Below are 13,807 nucleotides of genomic sequence, written 5' to 3'. Positions count from 1 at the left end.
TTTCTAACTATCACTTTGGTATACAATCTTCCTATATTAATAAAGAATATTAATATATCTATCTATCTATCTCTGTGTATATATATATATATATATATATACTAGTAGTTCAATCCGGCTTTGCTCGGGCCCTATGTACTGTTCAGAACTTTATGTGCATATGTATATATATATATATATATATATATATATATATATATATATATATATACTAAAACGTTTGACTCATGCCCAGGTAATCTACATCTAAAATTTCAAGTGTTTAGACCTAAAATTGGCGGAGGAGTTTGGTAGAGTCTGCAAAGGTCAACTCTTTCAACACTTGGCAGTAAAATTTTCGCCTCAAAACTCATTAAAAGCTTGCTGCATGTCTAAATACCCCTTATGTAAAATTTCAAATGTTAAGATCCAAAATTGGCTGAATAGTTAGCTAGAGACCACAAAAGGTCAAATCTTTTGAACTTTGACCCCTTAGCAGCCAAATTTTCGGCCCAAACCAATTAAAACGCTTGCCCTATGTCTGAATACACTTTATGTAAAATGTCAAATGTTTAGACTAAAAATTGGCTGAGTAATTTGGTAGAGACCGCAGAGGTCAAACTTATTTTTAACTTTGACCCCAATTTTAACCCGTTAACATTTATTGTTTTGGGCTACAATAAGATTAAAAAGTTTGATCCATGTCCAAGTAACCTACATCTAAACCTTCAACTGTTTAGACCCAAAATTGGCGCAAGAGTTTGGCAGAGTCTTCAAAGGTCAAATCATTGAACTTTGATCCCTTGACTGCCAAATTTCTGACGAAAAACCGATTAAAAATATTTTCCCAAATCTCAATACCCTTTATGTCAAATCTCAAGTCTGTAGACTAAAAATTGAAAGAGTAGTTTGGTAGGGAAATGTATACACATACAGACGCACACATACACAGACAGACAGATAATTTTACTTTTATATATATATATATATATAACCCCATATATATACATATATATATATATATATATATATATATAACCCCATATATATATATATATATATATATATATATATATATATAACCCCATATATATATATATAACCCCATATATATATATATATATATATATATATATATATATATATATATATATATATATATATATATATATATATAACCCCATAAGCATAAGACACAAGAATGCTGACATGTAGCAGCCCGGCGATGGAATTTTTTCCCCCTAAACACTCATCATGTAAAAAACAACCTTTTGTTGTTAACATCAAATGGAAACATCACTTGACGAGTTGGAACCATAAATCATAAATTACCATCCCACTAACGAAACGGTTTTAATGAAAAAAATCCAGGATGAAATAAACAAAAGTTATAAAAAAGAAAAAAATGTAAGTTTTTTAATTTCAACATAGTTCAGCAATATATATATATATATATATATATATATATATATATATATATATATATAAGTGAACGTGTGTGTGTCTGTGTCTGTGTACATTTCCCTACGCAATTACTCTGTCAATGTTTAGTTTACAGACTCGAAATTTGATATACAGGGTACTGAGATTTGGGAAAATCGATCGTGATCGGTTTTTGGCCTGAAATTATTGCGATTAAGGGGTCAAAGTTCAACGATTTGACTTTTGAGAACTCTACCAAACTCCTCCGACAATTTTGGATCTACGCACTTGAAATTTTAGATATATGTTCCCTGGACATGGATCTAACTTAATAACATGATTGGAGCCAAAAACAATAAATTTTAAGGGGTCATAATAGGGGTCAAAGTTTTTAAAAAATTGACCTCTGCGGTCTCTTCGAAATTACTCAGACAATTTCTGGTCTAAATATTTGAAATTTTACATAAAGGGTATTCAGAGATAGGGCAAGCTTTTTTATCAGTTTGGGTCGAAAATTTTTTGTTACCAATATATAAATGAAAACATTAATATCTTCACCTTCAACTAGGCACTTTTCTACAGGGGGGGGTCACTTTTTTCGCAGATATTTTTGAAAGCTATCCTCTCCTTTAGGTTGTCTAGCCTTAATTTTTAAAAATGTCGCTTCCGGTTTGGCGGTTGTTGTAACAGCATAAACGTTAGGTTTTACCCCGTTCTTTTCCTCCATTGCGGTACGGGTTCGAGCCTGCCTTCCTACTACCATTTTTTTTCTCAACATACACATCCAAACACCCGGGCATGGCTGGACTGAAATGCTAGTATATATATATATATATATATATATATATATATATATATATACTTCATTTAATCACATAAATGAATATACGAAATTATTATTTTATGCGTAAACTTTAAGTATATACTTCAACAGTGCTTAATACATAGGTAGAGCTAGGTAGTAAGTTATAAACATATATATGGCAATTAAGGTACACAGAATATTCTGCGTTTCATCCACGCTCGGATTCGTCAGGCTTATGCGTGGATGAAACGCGGAATATTCTGTGTAGCTTAATTGCCATATATATTTTATAACTTACTAAAAAAAAATATATATATATATATATATATATTATTTCAACCTCGGTGATTTTTACTGAGATCATTACAAGTTGTTTCAATAGATAGGAAAATAAATCATGCTATCGATCTCGTCAGACGATCTAAGCCAAAATAATTGAGAAGGAAAAGATTTTTGTAAATTACGTATGGATATAAAAAACCCCAAGAGTGAAGTGTTGGAAAGAGAGGGGAGAGGGGAGAGTGAGAGAAAAGGGATGAGGGGGAGAAATATGGATTATATTTAACACTAGCGGGGGTACCCGAGTTGCCCGAGTGTTTGTTTCCGGGACGGGGGGGAGTTTTAAAAAATGTTATGGTAGGTAAGTAGGAAGGATCAAACCCGGAGTCATGAGTAAAAGTAGGAAAATAAAGTGTGAAAAAAAAAACCATCTGCAACGTTAACAGTTCGGCCACCAAGAAAAGTCCATTCCAGTTGTTTAGGAAAAAAAAAAAAACGACTACGGTAGGTCGGCGCGAACGTGAAAATATAATGTGAATTGTCCAGCACGCTAACCACTACGCCACAGAGCACTGCAGCTTAGTTTAGTGATTTTAAATAACTTCACATGAAAGAACTACGAAGCCAAACCGGTGTTCTCTTCTCAACTGTTCCTTGTGAACAGTTGAGAAGAGAACACCGATATCCTCCTCCCCCTGCCACCACTTAACACCAAACGGTGTTAAGTGGTGGCAGGGGGAGGAGGAATTTATTAGAGAGAAAATATTTTACCACTTCCATTGATCTTAACCGATTTTGGCCGTGACTTCTCAGCAGAAAAAGTATAGAAATCTAAGATTATCGAGGAATTTGAGAAATAATAAGCCTATAACACACCTCAGATATTGTTCTGCCGTTTGTGCATATTATATTTGCATGAAATACCTTGATTTTTAATCCTATTAAGGTCAAAATCCGACGGGAAAAAATGAGTTCATTTTATTTATATAGATAGAAGATAGAAGATAGATAGAAGAAAGAAGATAGAAGAAGAAAAGATAGAAGAATAGATAGAAGAAAAAGAAGAAGATAGAAGATAGAAGAGAAGAAGAAAAGAAGATAGAAGAGAAGAAGAAAAGAAGATAGAAGAAGAAGAAATAGAAGAAGAGAAGATTAGAATTGAAATAAAAAATAAGAATAGAAGGAAAGAAATTAAAATGAATTAAAATGAAGAGAGGAGATTGTTTGTTAAAAAAAAGATTAATAGCATATAATAAAAAAATCTACCTATCTATACATATATCTATCAATCTCTATCTCTCTCTCTCTCTCTCTCTATATATATATATATATATATATAAGTGAGCGTGTCTGTGTGTGTTTCTGTGTACATTTCCCTACGCAATAACTCTGTCAATCTTTAGTCTACAGACTCGAAATATGATATACACGGTACTGAGATTTGGGAAAATCTTTCTGGTCGGTTTTTAGCCAGAAATTTTGCTGTTAAGGGAGTCAAAGTTCAACGATATGACATTTGAGAACTCTACCAAACTCCACCGCCAATTTTGGGTCTAAACACTTGAAATTTTTGATATAGGTTCGTTCGACATGGATCTAACTTAATAACTTGATTTGATCCCAAAACAATAAATGTTAAGGCGTCATAATAGGGGTCAAAGTTAAAAAACATTGACCGCTTTTTTTTTTTTTTTTTCTCAAGATACACCTCCAAACCCCCGGGCAACACCGGGCTGAAATGCTGGTATAAATAACACAAAGTAAACGTAAAAAAAGAAAGGGAAAATATGACGAAATTAGAAAGAGAGGCAGAAGGGGATAAATAACGAAGAAAAGTAAGTCCATAACAACGCAATAAATATATTACTTCTCATTTATTCGACAACCTTTACTTTTATAATTATAAATCTATAATTAGTATCCCTTTCATCTCTATATATATACAAAAAAGAAAACTTATATCTATTTTATTGGACACATGTATTTACCTTTTGAACTGGGCGTATCTTTGCTCTATCTGCCGTTATCTACCGTAGCTGGAGACCACAGAAACTCTAAGCGAATTATGGCTTTGTTGACACACGCAAATTACTGCTGCTTTCTCTTGACACGTTTAAAAAGTTCCGTGCTTATGAAGATAGAGTCGAGAGATCATTTTGTTTTAATGTCTTTTTAAACAAAAAACAACAACAGTACTTAACTTGTCATGTCGGAAATAGTAATATATCCAAAAATTACGAAAATTCTTCGAATATATATTTTATAAATTACTAACTAGCTCTACCTACGTATTGAGCAATTTTTGTGTGTGTGTGTGTGTGTGTGTGTGTGTGTGTGTGTGTGTGTGTGTGTGTGTGTGTGTGATCAGGGGATATCTGCGTTCCAAGAGTATGTTATTTTTGTTTAAATTAATGTGGCTTCAGTATGGTAAGGGGGCCAAGTTGTATATTGCGGATGGAGGGGCTGCAAGGCACATTCTGCAGGGGAGGGGGACGGCAATGATGCTAAGCACGACACTGGCAAAGATAGTCAGTGCTTTGGCATGCAGTAGACATGGACAGGGGAGAGACAGAGGACGTCTTTCCTTGTTGCTTTCAGGAATCTCTCTAGATACATTCTGTGATTCATAAAGAGGCTGAAGTAGTCTTTTATGGAACTGATGAAATAAAAGCGCTCTGCAGCACAAACAAAAAAGAAAAGAATAAAATAAGAATATATATTTAGGTTTATAGAAGGCAAAACAATGCAAAAGTGCGACGGATAGACTCAAACTGACACATCTTAAGATATAATGGTGGAATCAGCTATGCAGCTTCATTTTTATTGATAGTACACACACATAAATTTTAGTCCCTTCAAAGTAATCTCCTCTGGCTGCAATGCACTTGTTATACCATCCCAACAACTTCTGGAAGGCGCCATGAAAGTCCTCTTGTATCAATGACCCTCACCACAGTCTCTTTCATCTCCTCAATTGCCTAATAACGACAGTCTCTGAGGTTTTCTTTAAGCTTAGGGAATAACTAAAAGTCACAGGGAGCAAGTCTGGATTATAGGGAGGGCGAGGAACTGTCTTGATGCTCATCTTGATCAAATAGTCTGTGGCAAAGATGGAGTTGTGAACTGGTGCATTGTCTTGGTGGAAATGCCACTGACCTAATTTGAAGAGTGCTGGCCTCTTCCGACGGAATCTCTTCCTGAACTTGGTTTTCGCAGTGAGATTCGTTGAATTTTCTTTTTTAATTGTTGTCGTGAAATGAACGTGTTTAAATGCGATTCGGTCGACTTGTATGTAACAAGTCGTGGTTTTAAATGAAAAATGTACAATGAAATTCGGTTGCATTTGTCGGAAAAAAAGTTGCCGCTTTTAAAAGAAGTTAAAAGTAGATTCGGTTGGATTCCTAGAAAAAGTTGTTGCTTCAAAATGAAGATTTTTTTAAAATGCGATTCGGTTGTTTTTTCTTTTCTTTTTTTCCTTAAAATGTCCTCGCTTTTAAATGAAGAACTGGAAATGCGATTCGGTTGTGTTGTATAAAGAAAGAGTCGTCACTTTTAAGTGAGGGCTAGCTGTGTGCTTAGCCGTTTAATCAGGGCTAGCTGTGTGCTTAGCTGTTTAGTGGGGGCTAACTATGTGCTTAGACGTTTAGTGAGAGCTAGCTGTGTGCTTAAACGTTCAGTGAGAGCTAGCTGTGTGCTTAGCCGTTTAGAGAGGGCTAAATGTGTGCTTAGACGTTCAGTAAGTGCTAGCTGTGTGTTTAGCCGTTTAGAGAGGGCTAACTGTGTGCTTAGCCGAGTATCATGGACTAGTTGTGTCTAGCCGAGCAGAGCGGGCTAGTAGGGAGACTAGCAAGGATCTTAGTGGGCTAGTAGGGTTTTAAGTTTATGAGGAGGAGAATGTAGTTTGATGTGATTTGCATATTAATGAGGCTACACGCTGGAATGGAGTAACATACGACCGGCAGTCAGGATGGTGAGGGTCGAGTCCAGATTTTAGTGTGCAATTTGAAAAGTGATAAGGAGTACGACCTGGAAATGTTTGCAGGTCATGCGCCAACAAAGTTTACAAAAATAGAAAGTTAAGATGTCAACAACACTTTTTTATTTACTAAAAGTCTAAAATTTGCAGTTAAAATAGAAGAGAAAGTAATATGATTCGCACAGGCAGTCGACCATGACACAGAGAAGCATTTTAAATACGAAGATAGTGTTTATAGTTTTGCTTTAATTTGATTTGGAACAAGTATGGTAAGTCACTGGAAACAAATACACTTCAGCTAAGAAAAAGAAAATATCTGGGCACGCTTCATTGAACATTGTACAACAGAAGTAGGGTCGTTAAAATTCAACACAAAAACTGGTAAGACGACCATGATTGATGTATACATTGTGTGATTTCCACCTGTTGCTTAACATCAATGTGTCGCAGCCTGCCTGGATCGCTCAAGCATCCTCAACACACTTCACATGCGACTAGTGCAAAGATTTCAACCACTTTTGGTAGAGACTTTGTATCGTATAGTCGAGAGTATATGTATAAACGAGGTGCACATGACACGATCTATTAAACGAATATCTCTTTAACGTTGTGACGTGTTGATATATGTATTTATACGTATCTTAACATTTTGTGATCTTCTAATTTCTTGAATGTGATTGACTGATTGGTTGGTGGTTTTACGGCATATCAACCCTTTTCGGGCTATTTAATGCCGAATCCAAAGGTTTTGAAGACAATTATTTTAATAGAATATATTTGTTGTTTTCAATTTGGTTTCTATTTAACTCATAGTTGGGACCCTAACAGGTACTACCACTCCGGGTCAGAGTGGATCTGAGAGCAATGGCAATTACAGGGTGGCTCCACACTCCCCAAAGCCCGCAAACTGGGGCCTCACCACTGGATATAGTTTAAGGTCATATCCATATGTGAGTATAACGTCCTTATATAGACCCTATATAACATGCACCGACCCCCCCCCACACACACACATATACATATATATATATATATATATATATATATATATATATATATATATATATACATATACTAGCAGATCAGTCCTGTTTTACTCAGGCTCTATGCACTGTTCATAACTATATTTGCCTATATATATATATATATATATATATATATATATATATATATATATATATATATATATATAAAGTTTGACTTATGTCCAGGTAACGTACATCTAAAATTCCAAGTGTTTAGACTCAGAATTGGCGGAGGAATTTGGTAGAGTCTTTTGAACTTTTACCCCCTTAGCAGCCAAATTATCGGCCAAAAGCCCATTAAAAAGCTTGTCCCATGTCTAAATAGACTTTATGAGAAATTTCAAATGTTTAAACAAAAAAAAATGGCTGAATAATTTGGTAGAGAACACGGTTTGTTCCTTTTTATTTCTCTATATTTCATAAATTCACAAATTATAATAAAATGAAAATTTATTGAGGAAATTCATAAAGAATACTGAAAATTGTTTTTATTTTACATGTTTGATCATCTCATGATCATCTCTTTTCAACTTAAAAAAAATAACAAACATACAAGGTGTCTTCAATAAGTTTCCAGACTTTTTTTGCATGGACACTTTTATTGATAGTAAACAAATGAAATTCTAGTCCCCTTCGAAGTAATCTCCTCCGGTTGCAATGCACTTTTTGTAACATTCCAACAACTTATTGAAGGCCCCTAGAAGTCTTCTTGTGTGAGCATGTCAATAACCCTCATCACAGTCTCTTTCATCTCCTCAACTGCCTGGTAATAGAAGCCTCTAAGGTTTTCCTTGAGCTTAGGGAATAACCAAAAGTCACAGACAGCAAGGTCTGAGCTATAGAAAGAGTGAGGAACTGTCTTTATGCCTATGACAACGTCTTTCTTTCTGATATTCTTTGAGCACCACTGAGACAAACTTTGCGCAAATCTTCAGTTCCTCGCAAATAATTGTGTGTACAGTTCCCACACTGACATCAAACTATGCACTTATTGTCTATAGACACATTTATGTCCTTATCCATGAAATTCTTTATTTGGCCAATCAACTCTGGTGTTCTGATTTCCTTACTCCTGCCACACCTCTCGTCATTCCTTACAGACTCACTCCAAAACTTATGTTCGCTTCATGCAAAATGATCCAAAGAAAGTCTGAACCCTTCCATACGTTTCTGTGGTATTTTTTTCAAATTTAAAACAGAATTTTATTGCATATTGTTCTTCTAAAGTGTCCTCAAGTCCAGATTGCATTTTTGAAATTCACCAGTTGTGATAATCAGGTTTTAGTGGAGTGTATTTCAATTCCTGCTGTGGCTGTTAATTTGAACCTGAAATCATAAAAATTGGTCAGTCATCTCATAAGATCTATAACAATAACATACTGAATTTTCAAGAGTCTACGACAATTATAATGCTTGTGTAAAAATAGTCTGGAAACTTATTGAAGGCACCGCATATTTTTTTAATTGTGTAAATTTTACATAATATAAATGTTTACATTTTTTCTCTGCACAAACAAATGAAAATACCCGTAAAAATACATATTTTACTCACAAATCTTTTTAGAAATTAATTTTTATTAAAAAAAAGTTGCAATTTACTTTATTTCTCATCAGAGCAAAATAAGACACGGGGTCTGCTTTTTAATGCACAGAACAATTTATTTTAAGTGGGGAGGGGGTTGGCGGAGAGAGACATATTTAGATATTTATTTTCAAAATCGGCTTATTAATGTAGCTCTCCAAAAAGGTTGCTGTTGTTGGGTTCTATTTGTTTGCGTGGGGATGTTTTTAGCTCATCCTGCTGGTTTTGCTTGGGTTGTTAGGGTTTCTGTTGGTGTTGTCATTTCGACTATTCGAGTTGTTGATAGGATACATGTTTATGTTGTGGATGGATTTATTGTATGGGTTGTTGGAGTTGCTATCGCAGTTGTAATTTGAGTTGTTGAAATTGTCTTGGTGTCGTTGCAGTTGTCGTTTAGTTTGTTGGGATTGATTTCTTTGAGGGGGTTCTTGCCGGTGTTATTTGGCTTGGTGGAATTGTTTCTTGGGGGCGTTGTTGCGGTTATCATTTGGTTTGTTGTAGTTGATTTTCTGAGGTGTTATTATGGTTGTCATTAGGCTTGTTGGGATTGGTTTTGGGGGTAAGTATTATTTCGGTTATCATTTGGCTTGTTGAGTTTGTTCTTTTCAGAAGGTGTTGATGCAGTTGTCATTTGGCCTGTAATTTTTTTTTTGGGGGGGGCGGGTGTTGTTGCAGTTATTATGAAGGGTGTTGGAATTGTTTCTGTGAAGAGGTGGTTTTGCGGTTATCATTTGGATTGTTGGAATTTTTTTAAGGTTGTTGTTGGAGTGTTCATATGGCTTGTTGAAATTGTTTTTATGGAGTGTTATTGCTGTTGTAATTTGTCTTATTGGGATTGTTTTATTGTGGGGAGAAAGCGCAGTTTTTAGGGGATGTTTTGCAGTTGTCATTTGGTTCGTTGGAATTGTTGGGTTTTTTTTTTAGAGGATGGCAGTTATTATGTAGCTTGGTTGGATTGTTTTCAGGTTTGTAGCAGTTGTAATTTGTTTGGATTAGTTTCTTTTGGAAGATGTTGTTGTAGTTGTCATTTAGCATGTTAGGATAATATTTTGGGAGGGGTTTTGTTGTAGTTTTCATTTACATTTTTGGGATTCATTTCTTTTGGGGGGTGTAGTTGTCAATTGAGCTTATTGGTATGGTTTATTTAGGAGGTGTTGTAGTTGTCATTTGGCTTGTTGGAATTGTTGTTTGGGGGGGGGTTGCATTTGTCATTTAAATTATTTTACATTTAAATTATAACGTGGGGTCGAGTTAATTAATGTAATTTATAGGAGTTTATTCGGAACTTGTGTCTTGTATATTTTTTTTTTTTTACAATTTTCTTGTTTCGATTTTTTAAGAATTCCTTTTAAATTAAGAAAATTCTGGAAAAAAAATGTATGATTTAAATCTAATAAAATAAAATTTCTTTAAATCCGAAAATGTTTCGCATAACTTTTAGTCCAAACAAAACAAATAAACTAAAGTAATACAATGCAATAAATATTAATTATTTGAATATTTATTAAATTGAAATAAAATTAAGATATTGTGAAATTAATTAAACTTGTCATTCTATTAAAATGTATGACTTTTACAATTAATGAATTGTTTTGTGCAGTCATTATTGAAGTATGTGTGATTTTTTGGAGAAAACGAATTTTTGTTGATTTTATTTTAATTCAATATATGTTTTATTTTGTGTTTTTAGAATTTTACTAATTTTATTTAAATTCAATTAATATTCAGATAATTAATGTTTTATTTTGTGTTATTACAATTTTCTTAAATTTATTTTAAATCAAAAAATGTTTAGATAATTAATGTTTAATTTTATATTATTAGAATTTTTTAGTTTCATTTTAATTCAGAAATGTTCAGGTAATTAAAGTTTTTTTTGCGATTGTCATTTTGCTTGTTAGAATTGCTTATTGGTGGTTTATTGCGGTTGTAATTTTGCTTGTTGGAATTGTTTTTTGGGGGGAGGGTATTGTCGTGGCCATTTTGCTCATTAGAATTGTTTTTGGGTGGTGTTGTTGCGGTTATAATTTAGCTTGTTGGAATTATTTTTTGAGGGGGGTGTTGCGGTTGTCATTTGGCTTGTTGGAATTGTTTTAGTGGTGTTGTAGTGGTCATTTTGCTTGTTATAATAGTTTTTGGGTGGTGTTACGGTTGTCATCTGGGTTATTGGATTTGTTTTTTAGTGTTGTTGTGGTTATAATTTTGCTTGTTGGAATTATTTGTTGGTGGTGTTGTTGGGGCTCTCATTTAGCTTGTTGGAATTGTTTTTTTTTTAGGGGTATTGTTGTGACTGTCATTTTGCCTGTTGAATTTTTTTTTGTTTTTGTGGTTATTTTGCTTGTTAGAATTATTTGTTGGTGTTGTTGTTGAAGTGGTCATTTAACTTGATTGAATTGTTTTTTTTTGGGTGTTGTTGTGGTTAGTATTTTGCTTGTTTGAATTGTTTGTGGTGTTATTGCAGTTGTCATTTAGCTTGTTGGAATTGTGTTTTGGGTGTTGTTGTCGTAGTTATTTTTCTTGTTGAAATTATCTGTAGGTGGTGTTATTGCGACTGTAATTTGATATGTTGGAATTATTTTTGGTGGTGTAGTTGTGGTTGTTATTTTGCTTGTTTGAATTTTTTGGGAGGTGTTTTTGCGGTTGTCATTTTTATGTTGGAATTGTTTTCTGGTGGGTTGTTGCTGCTGTCATTTAGCTTGTTGGAATTGTTCTTTGGGTGTTGTAATTGTTATTTTGCTTATCGTAATTGATTTTGGATGCATATTGTTGTAATTGTCATTAGGTATTTTGGAATTGTTTTCTTTGGAGGTGTTGTTGCGGTTGTCTTATTGGAATTATGTTTTCGTGGTTGTCATTTGACTTGTTGAAATTATGTGTATTTGGGTGGGGTGTTGTTGCAGTTGTCATCTTGTTAAAATTGTTTTCTTTTTTTTTTGTTGTGTGTTGTAGTTGTATTCATTTAGCTTGTTGAAATTGTTATTTTTGTAGGTATTGTTGCGATTGTCATTTGATTTGTTGCGATTGTCATTTATTATGGTTGTTATTGTGTTTAGGTTTTCGTTGGAGTTGTTGTAGTTGAATTGGGGGCTTGTGGCAGAGACGTCTGTACAGCACGTTCAGTTGACGTGTTAATGCTGGTTCTGCTATAAGTTTTCGGTGAATGCATGTTAATCAATCCCCCTGAAATGGAATAGAAAGTCGAAATGTTTGTATTAATAAGAAAACAGTTTATTACATTTAATTCATAACAAAATAAGCAAATCCATTTTCATGTACATAGCTCCAGACAAGATATGGAGCTATTTGATGTAAGGATCTAAAATATCTACTAATGGGTTAGGGTTAGGGTTAGGGTGAAATGATAAAATTGTTACCATGGAAAAGATGACATGATTCCATTCCCGTTCGATGAAAACTGGTTTTCTATTTTTGCTGCAGACCATCAACTAGTTGGCTAGTTGTGTACATGTAATGCAAGAGGTCATCAAGTACGATTTTTTACTCTTTGGCATGATACAACCGAGGATTGAACCCGGGTCTCCCCGTCCATTAGTTGGCGCTCTAACCATTATGACAAATCTTAATTTACAACAAAGAAGACGTCTTTAGCATTTATTATTACTACCTGTGGAAATTCCTACTGTTGATTTTATATGTTGGGTCCTTCTGCTTGTCGGGTGATAAAGCCTCAAATGTACATGTGATGTTGGGCTGTATAAGAGCGTTAACTTATTGGAGGCATTCCGATAAAAAAAACCCATAAAAATACTTGAAATTAAAAAGAAAACTGGCTTAGCCATTTTGGTGTTCATAAGAAACGAACGCCGTAGGAAACGAACGCGTTTTGGTGTCCATAGGAAACAAACACACAGATGTCTTTTATATATAAGCAGAGATACAATACCGACTTCAATGTTTTTTTTTTATTTACAACCGTTCTTATTTAATGTTTAATGTAAAGCATTGTAAGCAGTTCGCCGATTTTAATAATAAAGCGCTTCTTTACACAATAGAAACATCTATATGAATTTACTTGCCTCCCCACAAGGTCGGATTTTAATGTGGAAGTAAACCCAGCCTCCCAAAAAAGGTCCCTCTGGATTGAGACAAAAATTGTGTAAAGTTGCTTTTAAAAAAATCGCTTCTTCACTGAACGAGAATAAAACAGACAAAGAACAAAACAGTATAGAGACATGTTGTGAAACTGCTATTCAAGCCTACCTCGCACACACATGGGCACAATGCACAACACCATCAAGTTGGAGACACATATGGTTATCGCTCCTTATTTCCAGAGTTGCATGTTTAAACCGGTAGGTGGCGATATCAACTTCCTTCCTCTCTTTTTCTTTCTCAGCTTCTTTTCACCTGGTAGGTCATCTGGTATGTGGAGATTTCTCTCCCCCTATTCTCTTCTTATAAACAGGTCTTTTACCAGTCGCATGTAATAAATTAACGTGGTTTGTAAGTTACATATTTTGGTAGGCGTTCTTTCTTTTATTGTTGTTCATCCGCTATGTTTGTCTTTCTCGATGTGGTTGACAGCATTTAACAACGTCCACAACTACAGGTACAACACTTTGCTCCTAGAAGTCTATTCAATTCTTAATTTATATAAGGATCGCTCCAAAAGTAAAGCCTCCTATTTTTTTTATTAAAAAGTTGAAGAGCTAGGAAGACAAGAGTAGTACCATTAAAGCGAGCAACCTTTTGTGATTTAGAATTTATTTTTCTACATA

At 34.2% G+C, this 13,807-nt stretch overlaps 1 protein-coding gene across 3 annotated transcripts in view; it reads right to left on the bottom strand.

Annotated features, from left to right (window-relative positions):
* Nucleotides 1-7,857: 7,857 nt before the first annotated feature.
* Nucleotides 7,858-13,807, bottom strand: part of LOC145248793 (uncharacterized) — a 79,203-nt gene continuing 73,253 nt past the window's right edge. For all 3 annotated transcript variants that reach the window (XM_080110447.1, XM_080110449.1, XM_080110448.1), the window contains one exon: nucleotides 7,858-12,248. In XM_080110447.1, coding sequence (XP_079966573.1) covers nucleotides 12,118-12,248 — 131 coding nt within the window. In that variant the 3' untranslated portion in view covers nucleotides 7,858-12,117. The remainder of the gene's footprint in view (nucleotides 12,249-13,807) is intronic.

This window comes from Euprymna scolopes, chromosome 27, assembly GCF_053919585.1.
Source record: "Euprymna scolopes isolate OS-2025 chromosome 27, ASM5391958v1, whole genome shotgun sequence".
Classification (NCBI taxonomy): domain Eukaryota; kingdom Metazoa; phylum Mollusca; class Cephalopoda; order Sepiida; family Sepiolidae; genus Euprymna; species Euprymna scolopes.
Note: the sequence above shows the minus strand (reverse complement) of the source record. Positions and strands in the feature narration are given on the sequence as shown.